The sequence below is a fragment of the Lontra canadensis genome, unplaced genomic scaffold, assembly GCF_010015895.1.
Source record: "Lontra canadensis isolate GAN:19392208 unplaced genomic scaffold, GSC_riverotter_1.0 scaffold170, whole genome shotgun sequence".
Classification (NCBI taxonomy): Eukaryota; Metazoa; Chordata; class Mammalia; order Carnivora; family Mustelidae; genus Lontra; species Lontra canadensis.
The window spans coordinates 2077435-2092373 of record NW_022631164.1 but is presented as its reverse complement, the minus strand read 5'-3'; the positions used below and the strand labels follow the sequence as shown (position 1 = coordinate 2092373).

At 42.4% G+C, this 14939-nt stretch overlaps 2 protein-coding genes and 1 pseudogene across 5 annotated transcripts in view; 1 reads left to right on the top strand and 2 right to left on the bottom strand.

Annotated features, from left to right (window-relative positions):
* Positions 1-803: 803 nt before the first annotated feature.
* Positions 804-10277, top strand: MRPL33 (mitochondrial ribosomal protein L33). Of its 2 annotated transcripts, XM_032845832.1 has the most exons (4): positions 891-1005; positions 1872-1890; positions 3633-3739; positions 9977-10277. In XM_032845832.1, exons 1-4 carry the CDS (start codon positions 984-986, stop codon positions 10024-10026), a joined length of 198 nt encoding a protein of 65 aa, XP_032701723.1. In that variant the 5' UTR covers positions 891-983; the 3' UTR covers positions 10027-10277. The 2 variants fall into 2 exon arrangements, with proteins under 2 accessions (XP_032701724.1, XP_032701723.1); XM_032845833.1 differs by lacking the exons at positions 1872-1890; positions 3633-3739 and having other exon boundaries at positions 804-1005.
* LOC116860051 lies at positions 5053-5924 on the bottom strand (annotated as a pseudogene).
* A 1291-nt stretch (positions 10278-11568) lies between the features above and the next one.
* The window catches only part of RBKS (ribokinase), an 83411-nt gene continuing 80040 nt past the window's right edge, over positions 11569-14939 (bottom strand). For all 3 annotated transcript variants that reach the window (XM_032845829.1, XM_032845830.1, XM_032845828.1), the window contains one exon: positions 11569-11951. In XM_032845829.1, coding sequence (XP_032701720.1) covers positions 11778-11951 — 174 coding nt within the window. In that variant the 3' untranslated portion in view covers positions 11569-11777. The remainder of the gene's footprint in view (positions 11952-14939) is intronic.

The window sequence follows — 14939 nt, the reverse complement described above, 5'->3', positions numbered from 1 at the left end:
AAAAAAAAAAAAAGAATTGAATTATATTGTCCTAAAGAGCTAAATTTTATTTTAAATAATTTTATTACTTTTTGTGATGATAATCAATGAGATTGAATTTTATTTCACACAGTTGTAAGATTTAATATCTAGACAAAACCAAAGATTAGGAAAAAATTCCAAAGTCCTGATTATTGGGAAATGAGGTTACAGATGAAGTTCTTGGTGTTGAAAGAGCCCGGGTTTCTTGCAGAGCAATATGAAGAACTGAAGATGCAGATTACTACTAGGTCCCAATGTCTGGTGGGAAAGACAAGAGTCTTGGCCATCAGACAAGACCTGAGTTGGAATTCTGACTCTGCCATTGACTGGTTCGGTGACATTAGGCAAGTTATGTGAGCGCCTGAAATCTGTTATTCAGCCCCTTTTACAGGCACGAGGTGCTGGGATGCAGTTAACATAGATGCACAAGGTGGTGCCGTCTTAGAAATCCAACAGGCAACTAAGGAATGGGGGATATTCAGGCGGGGGTTCTAACTCCAAAGGGACTGAGAGCAGCTCTTAACCAGGTGAAGTTGGATGGCGAGAGGCAAAAGAAGGCAACATTTTAAGGAAATATGGGGGAGTCGTGGAGCCTACAGCAGCTGAGAAACATAAAGTTTTTGCGGCTTTAATGCTGGTGATGGCGATTAGTTAGTGAAACAAGTATGGAAAAGCCTAACTCTGACCCAGAAATAAGACGCAGGGCTTGGGGCGTGAACCTGAGCGCTTTAAACTCTCTTTGCTTGGGAAGGGGACTCCAACATCCAGCACCACAGAAGTAAAACGCCTGGCCTGCGATGAACACAACAAACAGGTGGCGACCGGACTGGACGCTTAAGTTGGGGGGGCGTGGCTCCAGGCAGCTCCTCGACGTTCTCTTCCGGAACAGGCCTGTGCCCCGGAAGCAGTTGTTTGTTGAGCGACTCTGGGCCCGTTTAGGAGACTGCGGGTGTATTGTCACCATGTTCCTGTCCGCGGTCACCTGTAAGTGGGGCTGGAGGCGGCGGCAGGGCCTGCGGCGTGGGCGGGAGGAAGGCGTCGGGACGGTGCGGGGCCGGGGGCGCGCGCCGGCCGGGAAGGCTGCCGCTACGACTCTCCTAGGCTTCAGGACTACAGCGTCCGGCATGCCCCGCGGCGCAGCGCCTTGCGGGGCGGGTTGCGTATGGGGGTCTGCGGCGCTAGTTCTTGGCCGGGTGGGTTCCGAGACAGCGGTCGAGTCTGGTCAGCAGTAATGGGGCGCTTTCCCCGCCCTCCGTACGGATGTGGTAGCACAATTCCCGAACGTCCTAACTGGGGGTGGGGGGAACCCTCAGAATTTTTAGTTAACTCGTTTCAAATTCTGAAGATGAGGAAATGGCTTGAGACGGGCAGTAACTTACCCTAAGTCAGTACAGTTGGGCTGGGAAAGAAGTGTCTGTCTCCCCAGGTCCTCTCTCTTCCCTGCACCAGGTCAACTTCTAGGTTAGTTTCCCTCCTCCACCTGATGTGGTGGTTGCAGTGTGCATGGGTTAACTTGTCAAACCAGTGGCTTGTTCCAGGGCAAATATTTTGCACCTTAGAAGAGGAACATGTGGAACAGATCTTAGAGAGATTTGAAAAGTAACCGGTCCAACCGAAGAGAGATTGTGCAAAGCATTGCATCCAGAAATGTTTTGGTCTTATTGGATCTTTGTCTTCTTTCTAGAATCCTAGGGGGATCTCTGCAAGCTAGGGAGTAGTTACCTGAGTGACAACCCACTGCATACTTCATCACTTACCTGTTTATTACAGACATTAATATGAACTTTGCATAAAAAAGATAATAAGTTGCTATTTTCTTTTCTCTTTCAATCTTCCTCTCTGCGAGAAAGTTGCCAAGAGCAAGTCAAAGTAAGTAAGGTTTTCTTTTTTTTTAAACTTTATTTGTTTATGTTTGGTTTGTTTTTCCAGCCGTTGGCAACACATCGTTATGTTAAACTAAGCATTTGGTCTCGATTTTCTGAAAGTTGGTTCGAGGCTTACTTAGTTGGTGAATTGTTTTGGCTCTGTAAAGTCTTTGAAAAAATATTTCCCCTCCTGCCCAACTGACCTACTTAAGTGAGTGTTCAAATAACCGAAGGAACTCTTGCTGTCTTGTTCCTAATCAAGCCATCAGGGTTCCCATGCTCTCTTTGGATTACCGCCATATTTCTGCTTCTTCAGAGGGAGGACCGGGGGCCATTTGTCTGAGGACAGGGATCTGGCTTAACAAACTGTGATTTGATTGAACTACAGAGTCAGTTTTAATGAGTTTTGTAATCCTTTGCATTCATGGAATAAGCATTTCAAAAACAGCGCAGATTAAAGAGTCCATGCTATACCAGAGATACTGTAAATACCAAACTGGCATCTCAAAATAAATTTTGTAGATAATAACTGAAGTAAGATTTTATGTGTTAAAAATAGGAGAATTCTTTTGCAGGAAAAAAAAAAAAGGAACATTCTAAAGCAGCCTTTGCTTACAACCCAAGACATATCACAGTTCATAAAACTAGGTTTTTTGGATGAAAGTTAATGAAAAACATGTAAGTTAGTGTTTTCTCCCATATAGGTTTTATTAATTTTCTTTTCCCACAGTCCAGTTATTTATGTTAGAATTCCCCACCTCAGGGTTCTGTAGGAATCTCCCTGCCTTTGGTTGCTTTAGAGGTACTTCCTGCCTTTCATGTTCTTTGTATCCTTGGAGCATCTATCAGATATGTCTTGCCTTATATACCTCGCATACACAACTCACCTCCATACTATTCTGTTGGTCCCTGGAGGGGGGAGGGACAGACTAACAGAGCTCCTCATTTTCCCTAGTGCATTCCACAGAGTAAGCACTTAATAGGTATTTGTTAAATCTTTCTGAATGAATGACTGCTGTCTTTCTTAATTAACACATATTGTGTGCCTCTTATGTATGAGGTACTGTGCTGGACATTGAAAGGGAGGCAAAGATGTGTATCAGTAGATGCTACAAACTCTTTTTGGAACTAGATGAGAAATAAAATAGCCTGGTCTGCATAGGGAAGCCAGACATGAAAAAGTAACAGTACAAGGTATTAAAGGCAATGATGAACTAGTGAGGCAAAACATGAACTTTATGTTTTGGATGACTATAAGTTCAACAAAATATGAAGGAGAGCAAGGTTTTACATGTTAGCAATGTAAAAGTTCCAGTCTTTTTGTTTTGTCCCTTGTGATTGTACTCCTGTTGCATATCCTGGAAGATAGGGCTTTGTTGAGATAGCCGTCTTTACGACTTCCTGACTGGCCAGCTAGGGTTACCGGGACTTTTGTATTTTCCCTCTTCCTGACTTCTGCTGCTTCTCAGTGGTGGGTGTCTGAGTCTTTTCCCAAAATGTGGTTTCATCTTGTTGATTGGTTAGTTGATTACCAAGGCACTCTATAATGAAACAAACCTTGGGTATCAGAGCCGTTGAAATTGTGGTTTATGGAAAATGCAGGCTGTCTTAGAACTGAACCTTCTTAGGGCTAAATGATAATCCCACAGCTAATACTACTTGACAGAGTTCTCAAAATGTGCCGTCTTCCCATGACTGATTTTAGTCTATTTCTTCAGCTTGTAATAGCTTATTTTTAAATCTTAGAACCATTCTGGTGAAAATGCTGAGCCAAGCTGGGACAGGTTACTCCTTCAACACTAAGAGAAGCCGACTACGGGAGAAACTGACTCTCCTACATTATGATCCAATTGGTAAGATTCAGAGAAATTACTCCACAATAAATTCAGATGCTTTCAATGCCTGCCGCCCTTTCCAGACTGACGCTCAACTTGTCTTGGCGGTTTTGTAGGCCCTTTGACTCTCTAGCGTTCAGTCAGCAAGTGAGTATTGAACATTTACTGTAGTGCCAGTGGCTGTGCCAGGTGCTGGGATACACCAGGACACATTCAGGCTGAGTGTCTGCACTCTTGGTACTTGCAGTCTGGTGTGGAAGGGAGAAGAAGAAAGAAAAAATGATGTTCTGCTCAGTACTTTGAGGGACACAAGCAGGATGCTGAGATACAGTATGAAAGTGGGGAGAGGCAAATTCCACCTTTAGCCTAGCCTTTAGATAGAGTAGATCTGGGAAAGAAACCAGCCATATAACGAGAATAGGTGAGACTGTTCTGGAAACAGAAAAGAGTGTCTTCAGATGGGGAGGGAATATTCTCCTGGGATCGTGGAACAGTGGCAAGCGGTTAGGTCCAGATTTGAATTAAAGGAGTGTGGCATCTATATGTTAGTGCAGGAAGGCAAGAAGTGTCATTTTCCATTTTGTACCGTCTGCTAAAATGGCATAATAAATGGTAACTTTAAACGGTCTCAGTAGAGAGGCGCCTGGGTGGCTCACTCGTTCAGCGTCTGCCTTCAGCTTAGGTCATGATCCCAGGGTCCTGGGGTCCAGGGCTGTGTTGGGCTCCCTGCTCAGCGGGGAGCCTGCTTCTGCTTCTGCCTGCTGCTCCCCCTGCTTGTTCTCTCTCTCTCTCTCGCTAGCTCTTTCTGTCAGATAAGTAAATAAATAAATAAATAAAAATCATAAAAAATATATAAATGGTCTCAGTTGATAGAAGTGTTTGTCTAAAAGACACAAGTGTTCCCAAGGCCAGGTTGCCTGCTTACATACAAAAGATAGCAGCTGATTGCTATTGGTAGAAGCCCAATTTTGTTTTTGGATTTCATGAGCAGATTTATATCAAGTAAACTAGTAAACAAATTATTTGTTTTAAAACTTCAGGCCATTGGTTTCATTTTTGTGCCCTTGATTCTGAAGAGCTTCTTGATACTTGCTTCTGAATAAGAACTGTACTGGAGCTTCTGGGTTGGTGACTGTGCAGTGACTGTGGGAGAGTGACCTGCTGGGAGAGGGCGTAGAGGCTGTGTGCCCCTTCCCCGTACCTGCCCTAATGTGTCACTTCATCTGGCCGTTCCTGAATTACTAATCGCTGGTAGCTGGAAGCAAGATTTTTCTTCTTCTCCTTTTTTAAATCATGCTGTGTTATCTTGAAGTACAAAGATTCCAGTCACATCACTTGTAGACCATGTTACCCACTGCTCTGGCTGCCAGTCTCTTGTCTCTCTCCTAAGCAGTGGTGAGGCAGATACCCTTTCCACGGGGAAGAGAAATGATGGTTTGTTGCCTTTGCCAATAAAAAAAATGTTGGAGAGCTGGTGGCAAAGCTCTTGTATTGGCATCTTTCACGTGAACTATATCAAAAGAGCCAGAGTGTCTGTCTGTCGGTGGTCAGAGCGGTTCTTCCCAGTTAGCACCTCTGGTCACCGTACACAGATGACCAGTGTCAAACTTGATGGCTCCAGTCATCTTTGCAGTGTCCAGATCTGTCTGAATGGTGTCCTTCACCTTGATGAGGGGATCAGGATAGCAGATGGTACAAGCATCATGGGTCGCCAGGTGAGGGATTCCTTTTGTCCCCACAGAGATCTAACTCACTTTGCACAACTGCTGCTTGACCTCAGGTGTAACATGATGAACAGCAAAGTGACCCTTGGTGTCCTACGTCAGACGGAAATTCTCCCCAGGCTTGTCAGTGCTGAGGACATCCGTAAAACCCACAGCATAGGTTACATCAGTTCGGACCTTGCCATCAGTCTTAATAAAACCCTGCCCACAGATCTTTACTTCATCTCCTGTTAGGGTGTACTTAAGTCTGTTCCTTAGGAAAATGATGAGAGGGAGACATTCTTCTCAGTTTATGGGGACCAGCAGGTGGACGAGGAGCAAACACAAGAGTCAGTTCATCCAGCATCCAGTGCTGTGGACCGCCGCACGCTTCGGATACTTCTTGGGACCATAAGCCATGGCTGTGCTAGGCGTGAAAAGAGAACAGAATTGAATTGAATTGTAAGATACCCAGTTGGTGATCAGAATCGAATTGGTACTGCAATCTTATTACCCAAAATTAATCCATTGTATAACAAAAGATGGATACTTAACCTCATAATCACCTTTTTTATTAACTAAGAATGCGCACTCATAGACTCTCACTTCTGGCCAAGATGGAATAATAGGAACCGAATGTCCTTTCTCCCTGGAAACAACAACAAAAGGACAGTGTAGGCAATAAAAGACGGCGATCCCTGAAAGAAAGGAGACAAACTAGTGTTTGTGAATGGTCAGACAAAATGGAAAGTTCTATCTTGTTTGCTTACCTGCACAAGCCTCTTATCTTCAGATAAGAACACAAGCATCTGTACTCTCCAGGCAGTCTCTGTTCTACAGATGACGAATCTGATGCCAAGGATCTTAATCAAGGACACACAGCTAAAATATGTTACAGAGATTTGAACTCAAGATAGATGGACTCCGGGGTGCCTGGGTGGCTCAGTGGGTTAAGCCGCTGCCTTCGGCTCGGGTCATGATCTCAGGATCCTGGGATCGAGCCCCGCATCGGGCTCTCTGCTCAGCGGGGAGCCTGCTTCCTCCTCTCTCTCTCTCTGCCTCTGCCTGCTTGTGATCTCTCTCTGTCAGATAAATAAATAAAATCTTTAAAAAAAAAAAAAAAAGATAGTTGGACTCCAGAGCCCGGCCCTAAACCACTCTGTATAGGGACGTATTAATGAGAGGTTTCATAGGACACTAAAACCAGCATACCAGTGCATGACTTCTGGGCAGGATATTAGCACAAATCCTGGCTAACAGCTACATTCATAGCTGCCTTCAGAGTTGGTACAGAGGGTCTCATAACCACCATTGAACCATTCATTATGCTGCGTTCATCACTAAGAGAAATAAAAATATCACCTTCAAAAAAAAGATCTGTACCAGTGGGAAGAGGCATATAAAAAAGGCTCTGAGAAGCCCCGTTGTAAAATTGGATGATTTCCATTCTTTAACGGGGATAAAATTCCCTGCTATTTTTATGGTGTTACAGTTATAGTTTTGGTCATTCTTTACCATAATAAAAAAGGAATTCCTGGTTTGTACCTAATAACTGGGAGTCTGGATTTCAGGATGATGCCTCATATGGTAGAAAAATTAGAATGACAGGTATGTGTCTTGGTCCTTTTGGGTTGCTATAACAAAATACCACATACACTATTAGCTTATAAACAACAGAAATTTATTTCTCAGAGTTCTGGGGCCTAGGAGGTCCCAAGGGCAAGGTGCCAGCACGGTTGCTTTCTGGGGGAAGGCGTTCTTCCTGGTTCGTAGTCTGCCTTCTTGTGTCCTCACATGGTGGAAGGGCAGGCAAGCCCTTGTGAGGTCTTTATAGCGCATTAATCCCGCTCAGGAACACACCCTCGTGACCAAAACACCTCCCAGAGGCCCCACATCCCAATACCATTGTGTTTGGGGGTTAGGATTTCACCATATGAATTTGGGGCAGGGGGGCACAAATTTTTTCAGACCACAGCAATATGATACTGAGTTGGTGTGAAACTCTTCTCCCTCTGATTTCTTTGTATCAGCTAATAAAAACACAAAGTGATGAACTTTACAGTAAAGTAATTGTTTTTCTGGAGTTTAGCTCCTCTCGGGTTTATTTTTAGGAACTTGTGCAACATTCATGTTACTTGAATAACATTTTATATTTCCAGTATGAGAATGTATGAGGATTTTCATCCTTAGTGTAGAGGTGTTAGGAACTAATTATTTGTCAGATTGATTCTGAGTTTTGAGATTGGGAAAGGACACAGCCATGAACAGTTTGGTTCCTAAGTTGAAAGTGGGAGAGAAGATTCATATATAAATTTCAAACAGACTGTTAGAACTTTTCTGATAAGGAACGGTCTAAGCCTGGACAGCACGACTTTGTCTTTTCAGAAGAAGAGAAAGTTCTGGGATAGTGGACTGTCTGGCTTTCTGCCCACCTCCTGAATGCCCCACAGGCTAGCGTGCTGATGTTTGCCCAGGGGCCTGCCCTATTGCCCAAGGTACCAAATAGCTTGGCAGTCCTCCCAGTAGATGTTCCTGCAGTGAGTAGAATTAATTTAAGGGTAATGTTTTGTTAGTCTGCTTTATAAAGGAAATCAGGTAAGGACACAGAGAAGTTCCCAATTATTTGAGCATTTCATAATATAATCTGCCTAGAACCAGCTTCTGTCTTTTCAAACTCCTTTTCCTCATATAAAACAAGATGCTGATTTCCAAGGAGGATTAAAGGCTGAGGCGTAAACTTACTAACTTTGCTAAATATGTGAAGGCTAACCATAAAGAGAATGAAAACTTGTCAGTTTTGATTCCTTGGATGACTAAACAAGACAATATAGACTTTAATTGAAGCAGAATAGATTTAGGTTAGATATAAGGAAAGAACTTGACAGATTCATTCTTCTACGAATTAGGCAGCAAATATTTTGACAGAAAATTAGTTTCTGTTTATGATTATGGATAGCAGTGTGTCATTTCAACCCAACTGTATATCTGGCAACAGCCCTGTGAGGGAGTTGGAGTTATCCGCTCTTAGGGAAGCAAACTGAAGGCAGAACATTGTGAGAAATTTTTCCAAGGACTCACAGCAGATATAAATGGTAGAGCCAGGGTTTAATAAGCACAATCTTTTCAACTCCAGGCTCCCTATTTTTAAAAAATATTTTTTGTTTATTTATTGACAGACAGAGATCACAAGTAAGCAGAGAGGCAGGCAGAGAGAGAGGAGGAAGCAGGCTTCCTGCGGAGCAGAGAGACCGATGTGGGGCTCGATCCCATGACACTGGGATCATGACCTGAGCCGAAGGCAGAGGCTTTAAACCACTGAGCCACCCAGCGCCCCTCCCTATTTTTTCTATGACATGAAGCCAAATTAATTTTCCTATTACTATTTTTTTAATTGGGGAGTGCTATAAGGCATCAGAGGAACAGTGAAAACCTTACTGCTCAGCATCCAGTCTCTGATCTTTTCTTTCTTTCTTCCTTTTTTTTTTAAATTTAAGATTTTACTTACTTATTTGACAGAGAAAGATCACAGGTAGGCAGAGAGGCAGGTAGAGGGGGAAGCAGGCTCCTCGCTGAACAGAGAGCCCAATGCCACCGATCCCACGACCCTGAGATCACGACCCGAGCTGAAGGGAGAGGCTTTACCCGCTGAGCCACCCAGGCACTCCTGGTCTCTGATCTTTCATCCAGGCAATTAGTACCTTTTAAAATATTTTATTTTTATTTATTTATTTTAGAGAGAGAGAGAGCATGTGTGTCCACGCGTGTGCACACACACACACACACACACACACACTAACGGGGGAGGGGAAGAGGGGAAGGAAGAGGAAAAGAGAATCTTGAACAGACTTTGGACTGAGCACGGAGCCCGAAGTGGGGCTTGATCTCTGACCCTGAGATCATGAGGTGAGCTGAAACCAAGAGTTGAATGCTCAACTGACTGAGCCATTTGCCCCAGGCTATCAGTACTTTTGGTTTTGTTTCAGAGAGTGTACTCTGTTAGGGTATTTTCAATAATGAGATTTGGGTTATAACTTTGGTTCTATTACTGTACTAGAAAATCTGTATTCGGATATTACGTCATCTCTGGAAGTATACGATTTGATGTGTATGTATTTACTCCTGTAGCCAGACTGCCTTTTCTTCCTTGGTCTGCTCAGTTCTTGTTGCCTTTTTCTCTGGAGTCCAGCTCTCAGTCTGGTCTTGCTCATCGCCTGCAAGTGTGTTCCTTCACTGGGTACAGACATTGAGTGTTTGCCATGTTTTGTTCCTAGTTTTGTTTTTTGATTTGGATATTTCACATTGGGTGGGAAATAACCTTGTGGGGTACCAAAGACAGCACCGATGGGCTGGGGAGCCTTCCCTTGATTTCCTTCCCATTTTCTCTAGGTTTCTCTGGTCTCTAGGAACTGAGTTTGTAAATCTCTTCCATCCCCATGTCAGAGGAATAGTAAAATCAGAGAAAGGAGAGTACTTGTGGTGTGATACGTATATTTATTTAAAAATGGGTGATGAAAGCTTCAGTGTTCTGCTACAACCCATTTTTCTCTTTCAGTGAAAACAAAAGTTCTCTTTGTGGAACAGAAGAAAATACGTTCCCTATAAACAATGGATTGAAAATGAATTTGATTTATAAATGAGAAGACTGAGGGCGGGGTACTGATTCAGAAATTGTGCAGCGTGTTATAAAAGAAGAGGAAATGGCACGGAATCACTGCCTCCTGTGATTTGAAGGCCATTGTGAAGAAAAACAATGTACCGAAAGAAAGTTCTTCATATTAGGACATATATCATTGCATCACATTTATTTATCTTTCTGGATATTTTTATAGCCCTTAATAAAAAATATTAAAATAGCCTGTGCTATTGTCTCTTGGTGATGTTTTCCCCCACTCTTTGAAATAAAAAACAACTACAGCACTAAAGAATAACCATTGTTCGTATAAAAGAAAGTTTCCATAGCGAAACTTGTGCAAGACTTTCCAGTCTGCTCCTCTTTGTACCTCATAGGAAACGCAGAGTCAGTCTTCAGAGTGATCTTGAAAAAACTCCCGTGTAATAACAGAGACGGTGATGGTGAACAGGAATAAGAAGGGGGCCAGCCTTCGAACACAAAAGAAACCATCAGAACTTTTGTTTTGTGCTTATATAATTAGGAAAAATGACATAGGTCCATATTTTGAAACTCTAGTCACTGAAGCAGTAGCTGGGAGTTTCTAGGAATGCTTTGGACCCCCTTTATCTTCTAGATTTCCTTTTTTTTTTTTTTTTTTTTTTAAGGAAGAGCAATAGTGTATTTCCATAGAGCCGCGGTAGGGCTTCTGGGGCATGGCAGCACACAGCCAACCAATTTGGAAATCCCACCGATAATCCCTAATGTTCAGGTAAGACTGCACTATCCAGATTGACATACTTTCTCATTTAAGCTGTTGTTTCCTACAGATTTTCAGAAATACTCAGTTTTCTCCTCACATTTCTGACTGAATGTAAGAAGGTCAGCTTTTATTTTGAGTTTTGCTGGTTTGTATTCTAGACCATTTAAAGCATTTATGTAGAAGAATGATGGCTTGCCTACCATGCATCTTTTGTTCAGTCTCTGGTTCAAAGCTATAATAGGGGAGATCTTGGCTATTTTTTGGTTGAAACTACACAGAGTCATTTTGGGTTACAAGAAAAATCCTTCACCTGGTCCTACCTAAGCCTGCTATAAAGGGCCTGTGACACACATGAATCAACATTAAAAAAAAAGCAAACCAACAGCTTAAAATCTGGCTTAAATGACTTGTCTCTTCAGCACAAGCCCTGCATGTGGCCCACAGGTGGTGTTTACATTTTTAAAAAATCAATTGCTGATACTTAAGCATTGAAGAAATTTCAATAAACATCCAAACTTCTGGCTTCTCTCGCAAAACAGAAGCTTCTACAACACTAACCTGAATATCAACCGTCTCTCTTAGGACCTGCCTGAACAGCCCAATTCACATGCCCCCTTCTCTTGCTTAACATTCTCTGCTCGGACTCTAGACACTGTCGTCCACAAGCCCTGCTCTGTGGCGGACATACAGCATTCATGAACTGTTGGCAAGTGAGTTTGCTGATTCCTGGTCCTCGTAATGTTTGTACAGGTCCCAGTCGTGGACTCCTTAATTTTGGTTGGCTCTTGCAAATACACGAAAAGTGAAGAAATCATCATTATAAAAAAGTAAATGAAAGGCTGAGAATGACTTCAGAAATGAACATATTTGCAAAGAAAGGAGAAGAGGATCTTTTATAGTAAGTTGCTGGCTGAGAGAGGCCACCTCCCTCTCACCAGTCCATTTTATTTCCAGGTACATTTATTTTAGGGTTAGTAGCAATCAAAACAGATCAAGTGGCAGGTCTTTTTTGTATGGATAAGATGACTGTGTTCCTGCAGACTGGACACTGACAGCTGCGATGGAATTGGATCTCTTGAGCATTTCTTCCAAGGGCAGATTTGGGTAGTAAGCCAGGTAGAAGGCCAAAGCCCCCACGAAACTGTCACCAGCACCCTGTAATTAAAAGCACAGTTGTGGACATAAGCATGTAGTCACCTGGTGCCCAGACTGTAGTTGAGAAATATTTAAGTATACCTTTTATTGTAGAAGAGTTTTAGATTTACATAAAAAGTAAAAGGATAATACATAGGTTTCCATATACCCCACATCCGGTCTGGTAACTTCTGGTAACCTCTGGTAATATGGTGCATTTGTCATAATGAATGAAATGTTATTGATACTAGATGAACTCTGCTTTATTCAGATTTCACTAGTTTGCTTAATGTCCTTTTTCTGTCCCAGGATCTTCTCCAGGATACCCTGTTACATTTAGTTGTCATGTCTCCTTAGACTCCTATGGGCTGTGACAGTTTCTTGGACATCCTTTATTTTCTATGACTTTGATAGTTTTTTTTTTTTTTAAGATTTTATTTATTTGACAGAGAGAGACACAGTGAGAGAGGGAACACAAGCAGGGGGAATGGGAAAGGGAGAAGTGGGCTTCCCGCTGAGCAAGGAGCTGGATGGGGAGCTCGATCCCATGACCCTAGAATCATGACTGAGCCGAAGGTAGATGCTTAATGACTGAGCCACTCAGGTGACCTGACCTTGATTGTTTTGAGGATTGGTCAGATATTCTGCAGAATGTGCCTCAGTTGGAATCTGTTTTCCTCATAGTTAGGCTGTGGTTAGGGTTTTTGGGAGGAAGACCACAGAGGTGATGTGTCGTTCTCTCATCACATTTATCAAGGGTACATACTGTCAAGAGGACTTTGCCACTGAGAATGTTAATCTCGATTACTTGGCTGAGGCAGTCTTTGCCAGGTTTCTCCACTGTAAAGTTACTTTCCTCCCTCTTTTCATACTGTACTTTTTGGAAGCAAGTCACGAAGTGTAGTCCACGCTTAAGGGATAAGGCAGAGTATTATTTGGAATTCTCTATGGGAAATTTGTCTCCCCCCCCCCTTTGCATTTATTCAGTCACCTAATTATATCTGAATGAACTCATGGGTCTTTAAAAAATATTTTGTATTTTGGGCTATAACCCAGTACTATAATTATTTTATAGTAATTGTTCCAGCTTTGGCCATAGGGAGCTCTTTCAGTTGGCTCCTGTGTCCATTTGACATAATCCCATTGCTTTGTTTTTTGAGTGCTTTACTTTCTGATACTATAAAATGCTCCAGGTTCATCTTGTATATTTCCTGCTTTTGTCCTAGAATTAGTGGATGCAGTACGCGGTGAGAGCTATTCAGATATTATTTTCAAACTAACTGTAGGGACAAAACAGTCTCTCTCCCTTTTCTCTGAAGCTCCAAAGGTCTGAGTTGGTAAAGTACATATACGGACCCATAGAAATAGAAAATCCCAAAGTCTGTTGACTTCCGCCTCAGGGAGGGTAATACCTAGTCATGTGTTCACCGAACAAAAATCATTCTGGTATTTAATAGCTTTAAATCAGGTATTTAATAGCTTTCATTTTCCAGTTTTTCCCAGTTTGTTGTTCCTTACACCCAGGGGTTTTCATAACAAATCTTGAGGCTCTCCTTCGGCCTTCATGAAGAGCCTTGGCCTGCAAGATTGTTCCAGTTGCAATGGAAGTATTCAATGAGCTCTATGGCCAGGACAGTGACGGGTGCTAGTAAAGGGTTAGAAGACATTGTGGATTAAATGCTAAGTAGTGTGGCAGAGTTTGTAAATGTTATTGGATCCTAAGAAAGAGTTTGAAGACCGCCTCCTTGAAGAAGGGAGTTCTTCCAGATGAGACAGATTTATAGAGAAAGGAGGCCTCAAGGAACAAAGACACAGGAGGAGGAAGGAACAGAGTGAGCTCATGAGACAGTGAATGGCTTTAAGGAGAATGACATTTCCCCTTGTTTACACAGATAAAGCAGTCAGTATTAAACTTGCCAAGGAGTCATAATAACGCAGGTGTGAATTCAACACTTTCCTTCCTCCTATAAATGTTTTCTGAGGGCCCAGAATGTGTCAGGCACCATCTAGATGCTTTGCAATTGTTTATATTACTCTTTCCTGGTGGAAACAATGGAGAGAGACCCTGCTCTTGCCCTCCATTAGTCTACAGCAGAGCAAAGCAACAGTGTTAATATTTGGTTTTCTTATTTACAAGAAAGGGGGGCAGTATTTTCTCTTTTATGTATCTTTTAAATTATTGCTTAAGCTTTTTATAAGCTTATAGTTTTCCAAAAAAGACCTTAGGAGAATAAAAATATTTTATGAATAGGTAAGTCATATTTCTGTACCTCTCTCACATTTAACTTGTAGCCTAACCAGTGCAAAGGCACAGGGCTGCAGGGAAACATTGTAGCATCACTGCCAGAAATCAGTTTTGTTTTGTTTTGTTTTGTTTTGTTTTTTTTTTAAAGATTTTATTTATTGATTTGACAGAGAGAGATCACAAGTAGACTGAGAGGCAGGCAGAGAGAGAGAGAAAGAGAGAGGGAAGCAGGCTCCCTGCTGAGCGGAGAGCCCGATGCGGGACTCGATCCCAGGACCCCGAGATCATGACCTGAGCCGAAGGCAGCGGCTCAACCCACTGAGCCACCCAGGCGCCCCCAGAAATCAGTTTTATATAATACTGTCGTCTATTGGGCTGTTTAGCTAGACAAGATCTTTAGCAAAGTATAAAACACATTGTACGTATATCTGAAAAGACTATTGAAATAATTTAAATTGCTTCCCATTATAGCCAAAGCCAGGGAAACACAGTGTTTGGTGAAACTGTGTGTGTTGGAAGCATTATTTAGGCAACAGTGATTTTCACAACCTGATTTCCTTTCATTCTTAGTGCTATACACTGTGTTTGTAGAGACTGCAAAGGTCCCAAAAAAGAAATTCAAGAAACAAAAAGACAAAACAGATCAATGTTTCTCATAAGCTTAGATGCAAAAACCTTAAAAAAGTTTAGTAAACTCTGTGTACGTGTGTATGTATGCGTGCATGCATCTCATGACCAATAGGGTTTATCCCAGGAATGCAAGA

Bases quoted from the DNA above. Each gene is read 5' to 3' on its own strand.
- MRPL33 (XM_032845833.1), top strand. From the start codon at position 819: ATGAACACAACAAACAGGTGGCGACCGGACTGGACGCTTAAGTTGGGG. The intron at 1,006-9,976 runs GTAAGTGGGGCT...TTTCTCTTTCAG, and splicing joins GTTCCTGTCCGCGGTCACCT to TGAAAACAAAAGTTCTCTTT.